Consider the following 21,902-nt stretch of genomic DNA (forward strand, 5'->3'; position numbering starts at 1 on the left):
ACGTATTTATGATCTATGTACAAATGACTTAATAAAAAAATAAAATAAATAAAATGACAAGCAACAGCAACATGCTGTATAATTTAGGAATCCGTCAGACACACTTGGTATAAGTTACCTGAACTTTTAAGCCCCTCTTCTCTAACATAGTACAGCACAGCACCACAAACGTTTTGTTGAGTTTATTCCTTTGATTTTAAAATTTTGTTTCTCTGGTGTGTTTTCATTGTTTTGAAACCAAGATCCCTGCAGCTGTGTCGTACCTTCACTGTTGGTGATTTATAATTCCAGCGGGATCAGCTGCGTTGTGGCGTCACCTGGTCTAAAGGGAGCCAGAGAATTACACTTTAAAACAAATACCAGAATTGAACCAAAGAGAAAAGAATCTCCCAAGAAACTTATAAAAATAATCCCTGAGATTGGCTTTTCAAGTAATTCTTTTCTCTAGAGAAAAAGTACTGTGAGTTTCTGTGGTACCTTTTGGAGATCTCTTCATGACTTCTGGAGTTTTCTGATTGACAGTGAGATGATACGCATTTCAGGTGATAAAATAACAAGAGCACTGTGGGGATTAAATTTATGGATTGGAAAGTAAACACAGACGTTTCAACACACATTAACTGCTTTCCTGTTTAGACTTCCCGGGGTTGTCTTTTCTCTCAGATGGGCAGCAGATGCTGCGTCCCTCCCTTCTCCAGGCCCCTCTGCGGAAGGACATGTGTGTAACAATGCAGGTAGCCATTAAAGCCCACGGAACCATTTTCCCTCCACAGTAACATAATGCAGGGATCTTACAAATTCATTGAGACCCCTTTTTTTGTTTACATAAAATATGCAGGAAACTCAAAATAAACACATCAAAGCTGATCCAGAAGACAGGCTGTAAACCTTGGCTCTTCTGTGCCTCCCTCCTCCCTTACACGTGTTAGCACACACCTCTCTTCCCCACATCCCTGTGCCTCTTGCCACGCTCTCCTTCACCTGCCCCCAGCCTGACTGCCTTGCCGTGGGGTTTCTGATTCATTCTGACTGCAATCACGTGCCTCCCCCCACTCCCTCACTGCCTGGGGAAATAAACCCCAACTCTTTCTCTGTGTTTTTTACCCACCTGCTTCTCTTCTCTCTCGTTGCCCCTACCCTATTCCTCATTCAGTGTACATTACTGGTTACTGGCTTATATTTCTTACGGACTTCCCATTTCTAGGACTGTGCCCAGGGACATCGAAAGTGAAAAGGGCATTCTGGAAGCAGGCTGGGAGAAAGGTATCGTCGGCTGTTGAGAATCTGTCTGATTCTCTGCCTTTTAAATTGAATTGATATGTGGGATTAAGAGATGTCACACTGAGACCAAATGGACATTCAGCTATGGCGGGTAAACTGAGCTTTGGAAAAATGAGCGAATTCCATATTTGTACCAGATGCTGAATCTTTAAATGTACAACCTTTTACACATCCTCACTAGGCCCAATAAGATTAAACTGAAAAATTGGGATGTCCCTTTAAATTTTCTCTGGGCTATCCTTCCATCTGAATCATGTGTAACGTCCTCTACAAATATGTATGGGCCAGAAGTATTGCATGACTGTTTCTCAGATGTGGTTTATTATTTGCAAATGTCCTGCTTGTTTCTTTCCCAGAGATCCTAAAGCTGATCTACTTTCAGCTAATATTTCTCTGGAATATTTGTGTTATATTTTGTTTGGCCACCCAGTCTGCCTCAGTAATTACACTTTTTTGATTTTTAAAAAGAGTGCATGTGGGGCGGATGGAGGGCGAGAGAGTGGGGAAACCCTGTGGGATAGTAGGGAACCTATAGTAGTTTAATACTCTAAATTATAGCCCCACAAACGAGGGGATGGAGGGTAGAACCTCCATAGTTGACCACCTCGCTACATTGACTGCCTCCTTAAGTTGACCTGATTTGCATAGACCAGCCAGGCACCAGACATACTCAATGGAATTTCCTTATGTTGACCAGTTTATTACAGTGTCTTGGGTAGTTAACTTACAGAGGTTCTACTGTACTGCATTCAGGGGGTTAAGTAACATTTGCAACCTGCAAACAAGTTCAAATATATTAATACATCTTATTTAAAATAACATCAGTATCTTATGCAGCTGACTCAAAAGTTAAACTTTTAAGCATCCATTTTGGCATGAGGTGTTAAGCTGTACTGCTGAAATAAATATTTAAAATACAGAGTTTGGGCTTGGTGCTTAGCTTCTAACTTTTGTGCAATGACATCTACACTGGCCTGCTTTTTGGATTGCTGTGTCTGCATGCCAGGAGAACACCTTTTCTATTTCCCGTTTTGTATATATTACCTTCAACCGAAGTCTTTCCTACTAATGGCATTAATTCTTTTCTTGTCTATTCTAAGGTCTCATAGACTTTTTTTTAAATCTCTGCCTAAAATACCCTAAATATTTGAAGGATTTTTGTTCAGGTTAAACTGCTATTAGGAGAGGCTTGTGGCTTGGACCCAGGAGGGCCTATCGTATGACTGGGTTGGTGGAGATGGAAAAGGACTTAGATAAATAATTATGAAAGAGAAATGGCTCATCCCGGAAAGTTACAACTCTACATTATTAAAATCTATAAAACAAAAATAACTTGTTTTTTCCTATACAATTTTTAAAAATTATATCAGAGGCAGGATGTTTGGTGACGTACCAGTGGTTTGACCTCGGATGGATGTGGGATTTTGTTCATATCTCTGAACTCACAAAGTTTCAGATGTGGATGTGGCTTTATGCTGTCATTGGATAACACAGTTTCCCTTTCCTTCACTGGGCTTCTTTGCTATTTCTTTTCCTTTCACCTCCTAGGACTGCCACTCTCACTGAGTTAGCCCCATTCTATGATTCTTTACCAATCTGTCAGTCAGCCTCCCTTAATTAAGATGTGGATAACCATTACTTGTTCATAGGTATGTTTTTCCCTTTAGATTATGAACTGCACAGGCAGGAAATGGTTTCTTTTACAATGTATCTTCTAATTCCTAGCTCAGAGTCTGGTAGACACTTAATGAAGATTAACTTCTCCTCCTCCTCCTTGTTCTTTTGGAGTGTGATTTCTTCTGTTTTTGTTAGATGTGAGATAGACACATGGAGGAGTCAAGGAAAGATGCGGCTTGTACTAAAGAGGCGCCTGTGGAAGTGCTAAGAAGTGATCAGATTCAGAATGCTTTAAGGACAATGTTGATAGGATTTGCTGATGGATAAAATGGGGAAGGAGGGCTACTGATAGAGGAGATCAATTACTACTCCCATGATGTTGGCTTGAGAACCTGCATGCACAGTTGAACCTTGAACAAGTAGCAGGGGTCCTCAAACTACAGCCCGCGGGCCACATGAGGCGGTGTGATTGTATTTGTTTCCGTTTTGTTTTTTCTCTTCAAAATAAGATATGTGTAGTGTGCATAGGAATTTGTTCATAGGTTTTTTTTTTTTTAAACTATAGTCCAGCCCTCCAACAGTCTGAGGGACAGTGAACTGGCCCCCTGTTTGAAAAGTATGAGGACCCCTGAAAGGGTTAAGAACCTCATCCCCTTTCCCCACTTAGTGGAAAATCTCCAACTTTTGATTTGCCAAAAAGTACTGATTGCCTCCTGTTAACTGGAAGCTCTACTCATGACATAAACAGTCAGTCAACATGTGTTGTATATTATATGTATTATGTACTGTATTCTTACAATAAAATAAGTTAGAAAAAAGAAAATGTTATTAGAAAATCAAAGAAGAGAATGTATTTACCATTCATTAAGTGGAAGTGGATCATTATACTGTCTCCATTCTTTTCTTCCTCACACTGCATGGGCTGAGAAAGACCAGGAGGAGGAAGGGTTAGTATCGCCATCTCCAGGGTGGCCAGGTGGAGGGGGTGTAACGAATGGGAGGTAGGAGAGGCAGGCACACTAGGTCTGACTTCATGGAAATGCATTGTAATTTCTGTCTGACTTTTTTGCTTTTCATTTCACTACAAATGTTTCTATATGGTACCAGTCCTTCTGCCACTGTTTGCTTCAGTTTCAGTGTCCATGTCATAGATGATTTCTTGTTGTACAAGAAATCAAAAGCAGGCTCGGCGCCTATAGCACAGTGGTTATGGCGCCGGCCACACACACCCAGGGTGGTAAGTTCGAACCCAGCCCAGACCAGCTAAACAACAGTGACACTGCAATAAAAAAAATAGCTGGGCGTTGTGGTGGACCCCATAGTTCCAGCTACATGGAAGGCTGAGGCAACAGACTCGCTTAAGCCCAAGAGTCTGAGGTTGCTGTGACACCATGGCACTCTACTGTGGACAACATAGTGAGACTATCTCAAAAAAAAAAAAAAAAGGAAAGAAAAAATCAAGTGTTGAATGACTGAAACCTTCTGCCAGGTTGTCTGGTGTCAGTTTGTTTCATGGCCCTGATCTTCTGTGTCATCTTCCTCTTTGTCTGGGGCTGGTTCAGAATCACTCATCTCCATCAAGTCATCCTCTGTTCATTTCTCTGGAGTGGTCTCTACCAGCTCTTAAATTTCTCTAAGATGCATATCTTGAAACCCTTTACCCTTCACCTCCCCTCCCTCCCTTTTTAAACCATATCCACAATCTTATGATTTCCTTGATTGGCGCTGTATAAATACTGTAAAATCATGCACAACATCTGGACACGGTTTTCTCCAGCAGGGATGTATTATTCTAGGTTTGATGGTTTTCACTTTTTTTAAAATGATGATGGTATTGTCAATCGGATGATCCTCCAACCCCTCATGATGTCTCCTCTATTGGAGTTCTCTGCTATAGCATTGACATGCCTTTCCAGAGAGTACTATGGGTAATGCGTCTTAAAGGTCCTTATGTCCCCCGATCCAGAGGATAAATTAGAGACATTGTGTTTGGCGACAAGTAGACCATTTGTCTTTGGTGTTGAACTCGTGGGGTTCTGGGTGGCCAAGGGCATTGTATGATATCAAAAGAACTTTGAAAGGAAGTCCCTTACTGGCAAGGTACTTACTGACTCAAGGACAACACACTGATGGAACCAACCAGAAAAACTTTCTTGTTGTCCAAGCCTTCTTGTTTTATAACCAGAAGACTGGCAGCTGGTGTTTATCTTTTCCCTTCAAGTCTTGCAGTTTAGCAACTTTATGGACAAAGACAATCCTGATTATCTTTTTAATAAACATTGCATTTGCACAAGACAGTAGAGTTAGATTCTCCCTTCCTGCCTTAAATCCTAGTGATCACTTCACTTTTCCTTACTAATCAATGTCCTTTGTGGCATTTTTTTTTCTAAAATAGGACATTTTGCCTGCATTTGTCCAAGCAGATATCCTTTGTCCTCAGTCATTTTCTTAATGGCTTCTGGGAACCCATCTGCTGCTTCTTGGTCAGCACAAGCTGCTTCTCCTGTTATCTTGACCTTTTTTTTAGGCCAACCTCTTCCTGAAATTATCAAACCATCCTTTCCTGGCATGAATGTCTTCAGCTTGCTATCCTTCACATCTTTTTGCTTTAAGTATTCATATAAGGACTTCTTCTTTTCTCAAATCTGATAAATGTAGAATCATACTTAGAACCCACTTAAAAGCTGCATGTTCAATATGAGATTAAACAGGCAGGCCTTGCTGTGTGCCACACCTTCTGGGGGCAAGACATGATTGCAAGAGGGACTTTACCTAACAAATGCAAACAGTGTAACCTGGCTTATTGTACCCTCAATGAATCCCCAACAATAAAAAAATAATAATTAAAAAAAATAATAAACAGGCATTTCACAAAAAATGTGAAGTTTTCATGCCTGCTAGCATGTGCAGTGATAACTTCACACATTTCCTTTTTCTTTCTTACAGTAGTCTTTATGCTGGATTTGTTTATCTTGAAATGGTGGGCACTGGAAGATGCAGGCTCAATCCACAGTACATATTAAGTAACTCAACTTTTTCTGGTAGGATTTTCTCTGTTTCTTGAAACCACTTCCAGCATCTCTAAGGGCACTTGGTGTGGATCCCATTGTATGTTCAAGGCTATTATTGCACTATGTTATTGGCTAGTTATTATGGCACTAACGTTAAGGCTACGTTATTGCACTAAACATGATGAAAATACATGTGAGAGCTATTAAGGGATCACTTTTCACTGTAATAGGCAATTTGCTGGAGAGACAAACTGTTCACATGGAGATGATTATCTTCACTGTGTTTTAAGTAGATACTTGCAATACTTGAGCTCACCTTAATAGCAACAGGAGGTGGCTATGAAATTATTACAGTAATACAGTTAATTTTATGCAATTATAATTTAACACTACATCTTTATGTTTGTTTACATTTTTCTGTACTGTGAATAGCTTCATGTATAGTCTGTGAATGTGTAAATTTTGATATATTTTAGCTTTTTATAATAGATCAGTGTATATTTTTATGGTAGTAAATGATAAAATAGACTAGCATCTATATATATTTTATATATTCATGACATACTTAATTTTTTGTTGATTTTTTTGATATTTCTAGGCCACCCAGCTTGTGAATTTTTTTCAAATTGTCACAAATTACCAAAAAATTTTCAGTACATTTATTTAAAAAAGTTTTTATGGGAGTGGACTCATATAGCTCAAACCCACGTTGTTCAAGGGTAAACAGTATAATAAAACTGCACTCACTGTGTGCATCATATACCCAAATCTACCTGTGTGTGTATAATCCGTGTGCATGAGCAAGGATTCTACATAAAAAAACTGCACTCATTTTAAAATGTACTTAAAAGGGAGGGTGTGGTGGCTCACGCCTATAATCCTAGCACTCTGGGAGGCCGAGGGAGGTGGATTTCCTAAGCTCAGGAGTTCAAGGCCAGCCTGAACAAGAGTGAGACCCTGTCTCTAAAAACAAAAAACAACAAAACAAAAAAAGAAGAGAATCACTTGAGCCCAGAGTTTGAGCTTGCTGTGAGCTATGACGCCATGGCACTCTACCCAGGGCAACTGAGTGAGACTATGTCTCAAAAAAAAAAAAAAAAAGTTTACTTAAAATTATATGAATGTACTTTTTATGCTACAAAATGTACTTCCAAATATAATTTTAAATGGTTATGTAATAATTTCGCATATGATGTGTATAGCTTATTCAATTTTTTCCCTTATTTTGAAGCATTTGTGGTGTCTTTCCCATTATAATAAATAACACTGTAACATCTTTAGGATCCATCTATTTCCTTATTTTATCCTTATTTTGTCTTAATTCTCTTGCTGGAATTTCAATATGGCAAACTAAACAGAGATGAAGTTAGTATGGAATAGAAGGGGCTGAGATTAGGAGTCATTTCAGTTCCAGTCCTCCAAGGGGGCCTAATGAGCTATGGCTCATACCACACTAGCCTTGCTTTCAAGGTCAGATTTAGCAGCAGTAGACATGCTAAGGGAGACATTTGTCTTGGTGGCAGAGAGGATACTGTCCTTGAGGGATGAAAGACTTGGCAAGAGCTAGATGGCAGGACCAGACCCCAGCTGGGGGAATGGAGAACCTCAATTTTCTTTGAGGTATACTTAAAAAAATAAATTATGCTTGTATCCATCTAGGCAGGGCTTTGGGTTAAATGGTAAGAAACCCAACCACAGTAGAGTATTTTGGAGGATGCTGCACCTTTATAGAAGGTTGTGTACTTAACCCATCACAAGAATGTAAGCAGCCAGGCTGTTTCTTTTTTTTTTTTTTTTGTAGAGACAGAGTCTCACTTTACTGCCTGCCCTCGGTAGAGTGCCGTGGCCTCACACGGCTCACAGCAACCTCTAGCTCTTGGGCTTATGTGATTCTCTTGCCTCAGCCTCCCGAGCAGCTGGGACTACAGGCGCCCGCCACAACGCCCGGCTATTTTTTTGTTGTTGCAGTTTGGCTGGGGCTGGGTTTGAACCCACCACCCTCGGCATATGGGGCCGGCGCCCTACTCACTGAGCTACAGGCGCCGCCCAGCCAGGCTGTTTCTTGACCCTAGCAGAAAGCAGTTCTTTGTGAGTCTGCCTGAATTTGCCCAGAGAGTCTGTGGGGCTGAACAGGCTGATTAATGCCCCTTATCTGTGGCTGGGAGGGAGTGAGGAAGAGTGTGATGAAAATTAAAAACGTACGTTCATTGAGTTTCTTACCTATGGTACAGTGGGAGTCTTGGGGGGGTGGATGGAGATAACGTAGAAGTACTAGGCATAACCCTCTTCCTTAAACTCGTGGACTAGTTACAGAGACAACTACATTATGTAACTGATTACAAATCATAGATGATACTGTTCATATTGAGACCAGAGATGTAATAATTAGTGTCTAAGGTGCCTCAGGGTTTGAGGATAGTTTTAGTGGTGCATGAGTTCAATGAGATTGTTTAAGTTGTGTTTTCTCTTTGCTTATAATCTAAGGAAAATCTTCTTATTACTTAGAAATAAAAGACTTCTTGTTTGCTGTGATAGTTTATAATTAATTCAAAGACATAGCCCAAAACTTTAATTTCTTGGGTTAATTTGTTCAAACTGGGGTCCAAAGCACGTTCTTATGGGTCTATATATTTTCTTAAAAATTTTAATGGTGGAAGATAGAATTCTAATCTGTACCTTGAAGAAGTGGTGTGTTCTGATTGGTACACAACAGGGAGAAGGGTGTTTCTGCTAGAGAAGAGGGTTTAATATAAAGGATGATATTTGTGTACCAGGAAATTTTAAGGATACAACAGTTTCATATTTTTAAATTCACCATCCTGACCACATGGCAATAAATTGGGCAACACCTTTTCTTCTGTCATTAGCAGCCTCTTCCTGATGAGTGCAGAAGCCTTAAGTCTCCTTATTGAGAAGGTAATTCCCAGACCCCTCATTTAAAGAACCAGCTTCCACATTTACCAAGTTTCACATATACCCTTGTAAGATGCACCGCTGGTGTAACTGGGTTATAGCTTTCATATGAAAACCCTAAATTAGTTTCCTAGTAGGACTGAGTACATTGGGTACTTTTTTCTTCCATTCTTGAGATACTTGGCACAGTAACTGAGAGAATGCCAGGAAGGCTATGTTAACCAGTGTGATGAAAGTGTGTCAAACGGTCTGTGAAGCTAGTGAATAATGCCCCATGATCATATCAATGTACACAGCTATGATTTAATAAAAAAAAAAAAAAAATCTTCCTGCAAAGGAAAAAAAAAAAAATTCAACCAAAAAAAAAAAAAAAAAAGAACCAGCTTCCAACTCTCATGTTAGTGATCAGAGTCTAACAAAATTTCTTGTTTGCCAAAATGTGAATTTTATTTCCCTAGGAATTTATTTCCTAACAGTTAATGATTCTAATAGAGGTAAAAGGTCTATTGCATTGACCCTTTGGACATTTGCTAGGCACTCAGGAAGGAGATGGTCTTCCAAGGGGTCAAACACTAAAGGGAAATTGTCTTTTTCTCTAGCCTAATTTTGCACCTGGACTTGGTTGGGGATTTGTTTCTTTCAAATATCACTGCTATCCTCTTGATTAATTTGGCTTTTGTACAGTAAACTTTCCAGATCAGTGGTCTTTATCCTTTTTCAACTTGAAGTACAGTTTTAATAGATTTAAGAGTAAAATAGAGGTTGTGTTTGTTAGTTACACTAGGTTAGACGGCAGGGTTATTTGCCCAGAGGCAGGCCTGACAAGGTGCTGTTCTTTTAAAATCTTTTAAAGTAAAACTGTTTCTTTTATTTCTTTACAGATTCCAGCGAGATCATGGCAGAGCATAGCCACACACTAAAGCAGCTGGATTTACAAAATGGTAGCTTAGAGGAAGACATCGGGGTGTCTTCTCTTGAGAACGATTCTCAAAACATGATGGAGAGCCTAAGCCCGAAGAAATATTCTTCCAGTCTTAGATTTAAAGCCAATGGAGATTATTCTGGCTCCTATTTAACCCTCTCACAACCTGTGCCTGCTAAGAGAAGTCCTTCTCCTTTGGGAACCAGTGTCAGAAATAGCCCCTCCTTGGCCAAAATCCAGGGAAGCAAGCAATTCTCTTGTGATGGAACTGACAAAACTATTTCCATGAAACCTCCCACTCCTTTACTCAGCACTGCACCCTCCCTCAGTGGATACCCCCTTGGGAGAGTGGACTTTGATCACTATTCTGGCCGGGATGGTGAAAGGGCCTTGAGGCTCTCAGAGAAGCCTCCCTATTCCAAATACAACTCAAGGAATAAATCACATGACAATGTCTACTTTCTCGGAGGCCTGGAAGGTCGAAAGGCATCTGGCTCACTCCTGACCATGTGGAATGGAGGTTCTCCGAGTGATGCTAGCTCCTCTCCTGTCAGCAGATCAGGAGCAGCAAGTATGCCTTCAAGCCCAAAGCAAGCCAGGAAAATGAACATTCAGGACAACCTGACACTTCAGCCCAGGTTAACTAGACACAAAGAGCTAACACCTGAAAACATGAGCATAAGAACTAGGAAGTATTCAGGCAGCAGCCTGAGTCACATGGGAGCCTACAGCCGATCGCTTCCCAGGTTGTACAAAGCCACAGAGAACCAGCTGACACCTCTCAGCTTGCCTCCAAGAAACTCTCTGGGCAATTCCAAAAGAACAAAACTTGGGGAAAAGGATCTACCTCATAGCGTAATAGACAATGACAATTACCTTAATTTTTCTTCTTTAAGCTCAGGGGCTTTACCCTATAAATCCTCTGCATCTGAAGGCAATCCTTATGTAAGTTCCACCGTCAGTGTCCCTGCCAGTCCTCGAGTGGCTCGAAAGATGCTTCTGGCTTCCACCTCCTCTTGTGCTTCTGATGACTTTGACAGGGCTTCATACTCAGGCTCGGGGACAAGTCAAAGTCATTCATTTCTTCCTGGAGAGCCAGACAGAGTATTTGCAGCCAGAAGGAACTTCTCTTGCGGATCTGTGGAGTTTGATGAGGCTGATTTGGACAGCCTCAGACAGGCCTCAGGAACCCCTCAGCCTGTCCTGCGGGAGCGGAAGAGCAGCATTAGCTCCATTTCAGGACGTGATGACCTGATGGATTATCACCGGCGGCAGAGGGAGGAAAGACTCAGGGAGCAGGAGATGGAGCGATTGGTAATTTTCATCTGTTGACCCCACTGTTTCATTGACCAGAACCCACAGGGCAGCCTTGGAGATAGACTCCAAGGATAATGTAGGGGCATAAGCTTTCCATGTGTACCAGCCACTACTCTTCCTTCCTAGATACTCTTCTGCTATTCCTCCTCTTCCTAGATCAGCTCTTCCTAGATCACTATTGTTAGGCACATGTAGGTATTTTGGAGGCCTGCAGGAATTTAACTAGAGTTCTCACATTATAAATTCTTGAGAAGGCTCACAAATGTAGTTGTGAATTTTACTGAATTTCTTACAAGTCTTACACATTTTTCTTTTTTTTTTTTTTTTTTTTTTGTAGAGACAGAGTCTCACTTTATGGCTCTTGGTAGAGTGCCGTGGCCTCACACAGCTCACAGTAACCTCCAACTCCTGGGCTTAAGCGATTCTCTTGCCTCAGCCTCCCGAGTAGCTGGGACTACAGGCGCCCGCCACAACGCCCGGCTATTTTTTGGTTGCAGTTTGGCCGGGCCAGGTTTGAACCCGCCACCCTCGGTATATGGGGCCAGCGCCTTACCGACTGAGCCACAGGCGCCGCCCCACATTTTTCTTTTAAGACTATGAGGAAATGGTGACTTGTATTATTTATATCATTAAATTTGCATCTGTATGGTTGTGATAGAAGTAGTCAGTGAAATCATGACTAGTGGGAATTAGATAGCAAATTTGTCTAAATACCAAATTGCCTAGAACGTTGAAGGCTTTCCATGGTGCTCAACCTTTCCTCCACAATTCCCAAAGTTTATTGTCTTTCTCCATTTAAAATGAATTTATGCTTATTGTGGGAAAATAGGGCAGTAAGAGACATCCCTTGGGAGTCCCATTCGTGAATGAGACCAAACAATTGCATTTTTTCATTTTCTTCTAAGCACAGAATTTTTTCTTTTACAATGAATATGTCAGAGATTATTTTGATTTATTAATGATTGATTAGTGATTTCCTTAATGTGAAAAGCCGCAGATGGCAAACCTGGTTTACAAAAGTATAAGATTATAAAAAATATTTTATTTACTAAAAAAAAAAAAAAAAGTATGGCAGAATAAGATTTTTGAATCACATACAAAACTAGTTAATGCCCTATAGGACAAAAAACTATAACCTTTGGATTATGATGGACAGAAACCATTTGCATCTTTGTAGGACTGAAAATGTTTGGTATTTTAGAGCAAGAATAATTTGTATCACTCATAATTTTTGATAAGTTGATGTCTATTCTTTCAGAGCTTTCAAATGTCCTGACCAATAATAGTGAATGAAAACAAATATGCAATTAAATATTCCTTGGATGGGTCAGTTCTATGGTATGTCAGTATGAGATTCCCCTTTGTTAACATAAATAGTCTATGAAGAGATTACTCATGGTCACAAAATGGCATTGTGTTTTGGCTTGATTCATTGATATAAATTCAGAAGAACTTTAAATTAGTATATAAAAGCTTTTGTGTATGTGAACAGCAAATGCAGTGCTATATTGTGCTGGGTGAGTATTATTAACAAGGCCAGAGAATTAACTTCTAAATAGATAATTTCTTAAGGACTCTAGGAGAGCATTTTCAATGGCTTCCATCACTGGAGAAACCTTTCTTTAAATGCACGCTCCTTTTTACTCTTTTATTCCAAGGACAATGGGGAACTCAAGAAATTGACCTTGTCTGGGTTCCATCTTTAGTGTTAAGTACTGGCGAATTCCCTGTCCTCCTGACTATCTAAAACTGCTAAACTTCTTGGCAATCCAGGAAGTGACCTTTACTACCCGTAAGACTGGGCTTGTCACATCTGATGGGGGTATATAAAATGCAACACACTAGGCTTGGCCTTGGTATAGTCTGTCTGATTACATCCCAGTCAAAGGGAAAACATATTCGTAATTTTAATTGTTTTTTGAACTTTTAGTCATGAAACAGAGTCTCAATGGATGACAGATTCTGAGATAGCTGGCTAGTATGGTCTCATTCCTGTCTATGCAGTGTCAGCTCAGAAGCCTTTATCTGAAAGTCTATTCTTTGAAGTATCAGGGCTTAAGAGTACCTGGTAAAGTCCTATCCACAGCCTCTGAAGCTGTCTTTCTTTGGTAAAGGCATGTTGTAGTCTGTAGGCAAATACAAAAGAAAGGTAGAGACCTCTTGGTAAAGGTATAGTAAGAGTAAGTGCTATGGTAAACACTTATCGGCAGGATGGAGAGGTAAAATCCTTTATTAGGGTATAAGACATTAATCTTATTTAAGCAGTATTTCCCCTGAGGTTAAGAACATCTTACAGAGAGTAAGGACATTGAAATATTTGGGGCCTTTCTGTAAAACACGCAATCTTTGAACATTATTTGTAATAATATCTTACCTGTAGAAAATGATCGTAAGGAAGCCCCAGCTTCTCATGAGATTTGACAAGTTTTCTTACAGAATTTTTGATGGGTTGGGCTACTTAAAACTAAGAGCTGTAATAAGCAAGTGTAATTATTTCTAGTGTCTTTCTTTTTGTAAGGTTAATGAACAAATCTTTGTAATTACCCAGAGGTCTTCTGGGAAAACTTAGAGATAGTTTAAGTATAAGGTATCTTGGAAAATGATTTTTTTTTCTGAATTTGGGGTCTGTCTGATCTTGAGGAGGCAGATGAATCAAATATGAATCAGAGAAGGCTGATCGAATAATATGGGATTGTAGATACTGGGGAACAGTGAATGTTTGTAGTTTGACAATTAATAAAGTGACAATAGATTATTTTATGATAAATAAGAAATCTTAAATCATTCAAAATGGGGAACCCTTTTATTTTAAATATGCAGGAACTTAAATAGCATAAAGCACAAAAAATTCCTCTTGTGAAATAGCAAACTCTGTTCTGAGCAGATTGTGTAGAAGAATAACTTTTACTATCTTTTGAAAGCTTAGGCTAATTTTTCCAAGATTGCTGTCATTAGTAGAGATTACTGCATTTTAATTTCATATTAACAGGGTGCTTGTCATACATTACATTTTATTTTATTTTAATTTCTTTGGAAATTGTGTTCAACTATACATATTGCAGAACATAACTACTCTTGGTATAAAAAGGGTTGTCACAATTATATTTCAGTTTAGTTGAGCATAAATTTTATATTTGTCTCAATCTTAATGAAGTGTCTTAGCTTATATTCTCAGCAAAATAATGTAAGACACTGAAGAAGTTCAGATAAACTAGTCTCTTTATTAGAAAACAAATCCAACTCTTTTAAAAATTGAAATCACACTTGTATTATATGATGCACTGATAAAACAAGGAAAAGATATATAGTTGTTTTTTAAACCAGATTATCAAAACAATCTGATATGTGTAAGGATTCCCTTTAATTATGTAAATTTGGGGGAAATGCTTCTGAGTCAATAGTTTTGAGGAGAAAGATCTTTTTCTTAAAAGGAGGACACATTTAAAGCATTAGAATTTCACCTTATTTTGGTATTTGGGGAATGTTAGATTGATTAAATACTTGTTAGTCTCCATGAACCAATCAGAACAGCAGAACTCCTTTATATTAATTTATTATCTTCAGGAAGCAGAAAAATATTTCACCTATAGACAATGAATTTTTTTTCTCAGAGACAAAGAACTTGTAGCCCAAGTCCTACAGCTTCAACTATGCAGCAGAGATAAACACTGGAACACAAAATCTAACTCCTGCAGATCTCCAAAGACTGACTGCCTTTCCATTGGTCACAAAATATTTTCCTGATCTGAATGCATAAATAGAAAAACAAACTAATTACAAACAACAAACACAACAATCACATTCTTTGTCGTCTCTCACCTGACCAAGGCTAGATTTCATTGCTGCGTGACAGAGCACCCAGTGGTCAGACTGAAAACCAGGTTCTAGTCCCTGCTGTCACCAATGGGGATAGCTGTCAGTTGTTTGTGCAAACTGAAACCCCAATCCAATTTGGTCAGAGGTCAAAAGCAAAACCAAAAGCACGGAGTCAGTAAAACGAAAAATGCAGAGAATGGTGAACCACTGAAGGTAAAGCACTACTGCCAATTGGGCTTTACTCTAGGAGCGCAGATGTGCCCGTGTCCCCAGGCCATCAGGCATACTTCAGGGGTGGTACAGTTTAATCAGCTCTACCCGGTGAGTCACTTGAACATTTCACTGGGAACTCGAAACTGTCAAAGCATAATTTTCTAAAGGTAAACACAACTCTTATATAAATAAAGAATGACCAGATGCCAAAGATCTATTTAACTCATTAATGAGGAAACAAAGTGGGGTAAGTCTGGTTCACTAAGCATAATATCTGTAGTATTTTTAGCTCAGCTATAATAACCCCCGTATTCCATCTGGATTTTTTTTACTTGTTCAATCTTTATTTTACAACTCAAGGTAATTTTATTGAAGATTAAAGATTGAACCATAATCGTGAACCTCCAAGGACCGATGATGAGGTAAAACAATCCACTTTGAGTCTAATAGCCTCCAGCTGCTGTACTATTTGAGATATTTAAGGTTTTTTTATATAATTTTTCTTCCTTCTTTCTTACTCTCAGCTGCCAATTCACGCTTTTGTTGTTATGCCAACCTGTTCTTTCTTTTTTATGATTTTAGAAACTAGATACCAAGTCTTTAGGTATTTAAAATATCCTAAATTAAGAGTTACTAAGTGCAAGGAAGGTCTAGAGAGGGTCCCGTGCACATGAAGTGTGTGCATTTTGGTTAATAGACCTTGTGCAATCCATCAGGGCTGGTTAGGGGTCATTTTAACTCTCTCCCTTTACACTGAATTCCAAATAGGGTACATTAATGGATAAGATATCTCTAGAGGGCTGAGATACTAATTATTTGACAAATTAGATGTTCTAAATGGTAGAGAAATCATTAAAAAGTAGACAGGATGTGCTTTTATTCACCTCATTTGACACTTGCACACCTCCCCAAAATCCTGAGCTAGTGATGTCCCTCTGGGCATTTTAAGGTCCAGGTCAGTAGTGGTCATCTTAAGAAGAAAAAAGGGAAAATAAAAAACTTAAAGGAAATCCTACTTCTGTTAAGAGCATTCATTTTGTTTTGGTGCCAAAAACATCTGTGTTATATTGTGGAGAACCAATGGATTCCCACAAATTACATTGTTCGAATCCAGTATTTTCTTTCTGGCTGATGACAGTCATCTGCAGTGCCTTGGTAAACAGCATTGTCGCCATTTAGAATTATTTAGGGGCACACTCGAGACTTACTTATTTCTCAAATATATTGTGATGTGATGCCAGCTCTCGTGAAGCACCATGAAGTAAGGTTTTGGGATTTTTTACACACTCTACCAATATGGACTCCCTAAAGATAAGATTGGCTTTCTTTCAAGATGAGTTTCAGTATTTCCATAGTGGTTGTGTGAGGAAGAGAAATGTCTGGGGTCAGCAAATCCTCTACTGTTGGGAAGGTGTTTTTTTCCTATAGTTCCCATGAAAGCACTTTATAATGAAAGAATTTTAATTTGCAAGATGCTGGGACCATGCCCGTTTTGCTCACTGCTATATATTCACCTCCTAGCCAGATGTCTACAGGACAGGAAGCATTGTATACATGTTTTTGAAAAGAGTAATTGAATATTTTCAGCACCCATTGTGACATTCATTATGGCTTTCCTTATTCTGTAGCTGTAGGTTGCACCCCTGGCTCCCCTACAACCAACATACATTTTGTTTCAGGTAACATTGAAGCTGTATACAACAGAATGAGAATATTTCAGCATAAATGCATTATTTTTGCTTCCACAAAAAGGGGAAACTTTCCTCCAACTTTCAATTAAAAATAAAAAAGTTAAAATGAGTTATTTTTCTTTACTTTGAAAAATTTGTAGCATTTGTTCCAAGAATTGATGCTCTCTCTAGTCATACAAAAACCGAGGCTGTAGGTCCCAGAGTCTTGCATGTATACTGTTGACAGACCATAGATCTAATGTTTCTAAAATTAAATACAGATATAATTGAGCATATTCATTTAAGCCATTTTGATATTTTATAAAATAAATATATGTGTTCTCCACTTTTCCAAAGGTGGTCAGATGCAGATACTATTTTAATGACCAGAGAGTAAACAGGTTGGTATTGTTTAATTTTGTAATTAAGAAATATTATTTAGGAAGTCTGGGGTGCAGTGGCTCATGCCTGGAATCCCACCACTCTGGGAGGCTGAGGTGGGCAGATTGCTAGAGTTCAGGTGTAGGATAATATTTAGAAATAAACATATCCTACATCAAGCACACAGAGTGAACTCAGTGTGAGATGCCATCCCATACTGTGTAGTCTGTTTCTTGACTTAATAATTGCAGGAGCGAGTTTATACCCACAGCAAAGCTGCTGTTCTTTTGCGTCTCCGGTCATGCAACATTCAGGAGTTCAAGACCAGCCTGAGCATGAGTGAGAGACCCTGTCTCTAAAAAATAGCCAAATGTTGTGGTGGGTAGTCCCACCTACTGGGGAGGCTGAGGCAAGAGAATCGCTTAAGCCCAAGAGTTTGAGGTTGCTGTGAACTATGACGTCATAGCACTCAACACAAGGGCCACTGAGTGAGACTCTGTATCAAAAAGAAAATTTTTTTTTTTTTTTTTGTAGAGACAGAGTCTCACTTTATGGCCCTCGGTAGAGTGCCATGGCCTCACACAGCTCACAGCAACCTCCGACTCCTGGGCTTAAGCGATTCTCTTGCCTCAGCTTCCCGAGTAGCTGGGACTACAGGCACCCGCCACAACGCCCGGCTATATAGCTTCCCGAGTAGCTGGGACTACAGGCGCCCGCCACAACGCCCGGCTATTTTTTGGTTGCAGTTTGGCCGGGGCCGGGTTTGAACCCGCCACCCTCAGTATATGGGGCCAGCGCCTTACCGACTGAGCCACAGGCGCTGCCCAAAAAAAAAATTTACTTAGGAACCCAAGACTAGTGAGCATTTTCAGGTGAAACTTAACTCCACTTATAAAGGTGTTTTGCTTCTTGCTATCTCCTCTTTCTAGTGACTCCTGACCCTAAAAAGAAAACAAAACAACTTGCTCATTTAGACCTTTTGGCTGTGCAGAGCCATATTGTACGTTTGACAGTATTCTATGTTTGTGCAGCAGAATGGACAATGTTCAGAGAATGCTTATTGTTGCTTAGTCATAGCATTAACCTTCCTTGGGAACAAAAATAATGTCTTAGGTATTGAAAACTTCTTTGTCCTCTAGTTTGGCCTGAACGGAATGGAATCTCCTTTCTGATGTGGCCCTTCCGCTTGTTACATCCTGGCTATAGTTTTACTTTTTAAAATAAGGTTGCACTAGTGGAAAGAAGCCAGTTAAACTGCAGATGGCATGAGAAGTTTGTTTGCTAATCAAATAAACTCCGTGGCTCAGACTTATTAAAGGGGTATTTAAAATGATGACTCTCTTCCTGTATTTTGAGTCAGAATGACCATTATTACGTTAATTTATTTAATCTTCAGTTTCAGCTTAAGTCTTAAACTGAATTGTTACTGTGGATCCTTTTCTTAAACCTAATGTTTAAAAAACAGCCTGTCAATCCTCTGATTTCTTTTACTTTCTTGCCCTGCTTAGGTGATTTACAGGATCTAGCTCAGAAATATAATGTGAGCCATGTATGTAATTTTAAATTTTTTTATGCTAATAAAAGCTATAAAAGCCTGGTGCAATTAAGTATAATAATTGGACAGCACAGAATAATTGGCCATCATCGAATTGATGATTCTGTCTACTGCCTAAACAAGCCGTTCATTCTCTAGGTAAATAGCATTCCTTTCCTTCTAAATAAAGTTAGAATAAATTTGTAACTACTGGGTAATATAAGGAAGAATATTCCCTGTCATTAGATCACCTTGGATCATTAGAGAAGAAAGGACTTTCTCTCTGAAAATAGCTGGCATTTTCATTAATGCCATTAATATTGAATAAATTAATCATCAGCAAATTAGAACTGCTGGTTGTCCTCAGTTAACTGAGAGTAAAAAATGTTGTCACATTTCTTTTCTTCTTTAATTGGAAAGAGAGGTGGCAGATAAGGAGTGGAACGGAAAAAACTACCATTAAGCAATTATCTATTAACTTCGCATTGGGGAAACACAGAACTAAGTCTTAATGTAATTCTATATTACAGTAGTTTATGACAATTACTATTAAAAGTAGGCTCCTCTGTACTTGAGAGCAAACCTTAGGTTCTTGTTAGAGTGGCAGTACAAGCTACTGCCTCTTGATGGTGCCACGCATTTAAAAATTCTTCTCAGAGTTTGAGGGATGTTTGTGGTGAATCTTAGCATAGTTCGGCATTCTCGGGCTAACTGGTGACATATAGACTAAAAAGAGGTCCTGCATGTCACCATATCAGTTATGGAAGAAGTCTCATTCTTTATAAAAATTATAAATCAATACATGAGTATTTGTTTTTAAATAGGAAATAAAGTTCATAAATAAAATATATAGAAAAATGTACAAACTAAATAAAAATTAAAAATAAATTGATATCAATAGGCATATGGGAGCAGAAGTATAGAAGGGAGGACTACTGATTCTTAATCGTAAAAGAAGTCCCCATATTTGTTATCAGATTACCTAGTATATGTAAGTTAAAAGCTCACATTTATTGAGCTACCTTTCATCAAAAATTTCTCATCCTCTGATAAGCGTAGTGACCGAGCTGCTTAATTCTTCTAATGTGAATTTCTCTTCCCCAGTTCTAGAAAATGTTATGGGAATATTTGCTGTGGCGAATATTTTTAAAGTTTAAATTTTTTTTTTTTTAAATCCCAAACAAATATTACAATAGAAACACAGTCATCACTTTCTCAATGGAAAATTTTTGTTTTAGCCACCTCAAGGTGCAGGGTAAGACCTACTAAAAGGCATTTAAAAAATTAAATATTTGATTTTGAAATCATTGGAGATTCACATGAAATTATAAGAAATAATTCACAGCGAGGGTTCTTTTTACTCAATTTCCTCCAATGGTAACATCAGGCGAAACTATAGTGCATTATCTATAGTCAAGATACAGAATAGTCCTGATTTCATAAGGATCCCTCAGGGTGTTCATTTATAGACACGCCCACTTCCTTCCTTCTTAACCTGTGGACCACTTCTCCATTTCTTTAATTTTGTGATTTCAAGAAAGTGACATAAATATAATCATGGTATATAACCTGTGTGTTTGGCTTTTGTCATTCAACACAGTTGTCTGGGGGTTGAGCTGGGCCCTTGCTGGGCCGTCTCTTCTCCTTTTTCAGATCTGAGACTGGGCTCTGAGGCAAAAGGAAATGCCAGGGATCACAATTCTTTGTGTTTCTTGGGTTTCTGAGTCCCTAGCTTGTCCGCCTTCCTTTTACCTTGCAGAGTCTTCTGCTTGTCTTCTGTATGACGTACAGGGTTCTCATTAACAGACATAATTAGGGGAAGAATAGGGAAAAGTGTATCTACTCTATCTTCCCAGAAGCCAAAGTCAGTGTGATTAATTCTTTAAAGTTGAGAACAGTGACTGCAGGGAAGAATCTTTCTGTGGGGCATGCTCTGTTGAAAACTTTTGGTTTGGATAAATTGATGCTTTTTATTCAAAATTGGCAAACCGTATTTCAGCTCTGGGATTATAATTTGTATTTTAAGAAAAGACAGAATTTTAAGAAAATGCCAAGTAGAATGAAAAGGAATGCATTTAACATTTCTCATACATTTATTAGTCTTTCATTCTGATTATCAAATAACAGAGCTCGAGCTTTGAAAGGTCTTTTTTTTCCCCACCAAATCATAAAGACCAAGGCCTAAATCATGTGAAATAGAAATTACAATTTTACAGGTTGTCCTTGAGAGAAAGGAAAATATGTAGACATATCTTGGAGACATTGGTGGTTTGATTCCAGCCCACTGCAGGAAAGCGAATATCCCAATAAAGTGAGTCACACAGATGTTGTGGTTTTCTAGTATATAAAAAAATTATGCTTACACTATACTCTATTAACTGTGTAATAGAATTATTAATATGTCTAAAAAAGGTAAATACTTTAATTAAAAATACTTCATTGGTTAAAAAAAATTGCTAAAGGTCATCTGATTCACCCACATTTTGTTGGTGGAGAATCTTGCCTCTGTATTAACGGCTGCTGATCAGGGTGATGGTTGCTGAAGGCTGGCAATTTTCTTTTCTTTTCTTTTTTGAGATAGAGTCTCACTTTGTTGCCTTCCGAAGAGTGCGGTGGTGTCACAGCTCACAGAAATCTCAAACTCTTGGACTCAAGTGATTGTCTTGTTTCAGCCTCCCAAGTATCTGGGACTACAGGCACCTGCCATAATGCCTGGTGTTTTTAGAGACAGGGTCTTGCTATTGCTCAGGCTGGTCTCAAACTCCTGAGCTCAAGCAATCCACCCACCTTGGTCTCCCAGAGTGTGGCAATTACTTAAAATAAGATAAAAATGAAGTTTGCCTTGTTGACTCTTCCTTTCATGAAAAATTTCTCTGTAGCATGCAATGCTGTTTAATAGCCTTTTACCCAGAGTAGACTTCTTTCAAAATGGGAGTCAGTCCTTTCAAACCATGTCACTGCTTTATCAACTAGGTTTGTATAACAGTTCTAAGTTGTTAATTGTTGTTTCAACAATGCTCACAGTGTCTTCAATAGGAATAGGTTCTGCAACTCCTAATCATTAAACTTTTTGTCATGAGATTGCAGTAATTCACTTACATCTTAATAGTCACTTCTAATTCTGGTTCTCTTGCTGTTTCCACCATATCTGCATTTACTTCCTTCACTGAAGTCTTGAGTCCCCTGAAGTCATCCATAGGGCTTGGAATCAACTTCTTTCGAATTCC

General features: G+C 38.8%; 1 protein-coding gene across 21 annotated transcripts in view; it reads left to right on the forward strand.

Moving 5' to 3' along the window:
* The window catches only part of PHLDB2 (pleckstrin homology like domain family B member 2), a 234,988-nt gene that overhangs the window by 141,456 nt on the left and 71,630 nt on the right, over nucleotides 1-21,902 (forward strand). For all 21 annotated transcript variants that reach the window (XM_053565833.1, XM_053565835.1, XM_053565832.1 and 18 more), the window contains one exon: nucleotides 9,704-11,058. In XM_053565833.1, the coding sequence (XP_053421808.1) occupies nucleotides 9,704-11,058 (1,355 nt within the window). The remainder of the gene's footprint in view (nucleotides 1-9,703; nucleotides 11,059-21,902) is intronic.

This window comes from Nycticebus coucang, chromosome 16, assembly GCF_027406575.1.
Source record: "Nycticebus coucang isolate mNycCou1 chromosome 16, mNycCou1.pri, whole genome shotgun sequence".
Lineage (NCBI taxonomy): Eukaryota > Metazoa > Chordata > Mammalia > Primates > Lorisidae > Nycticebus > Nycticebus coucang.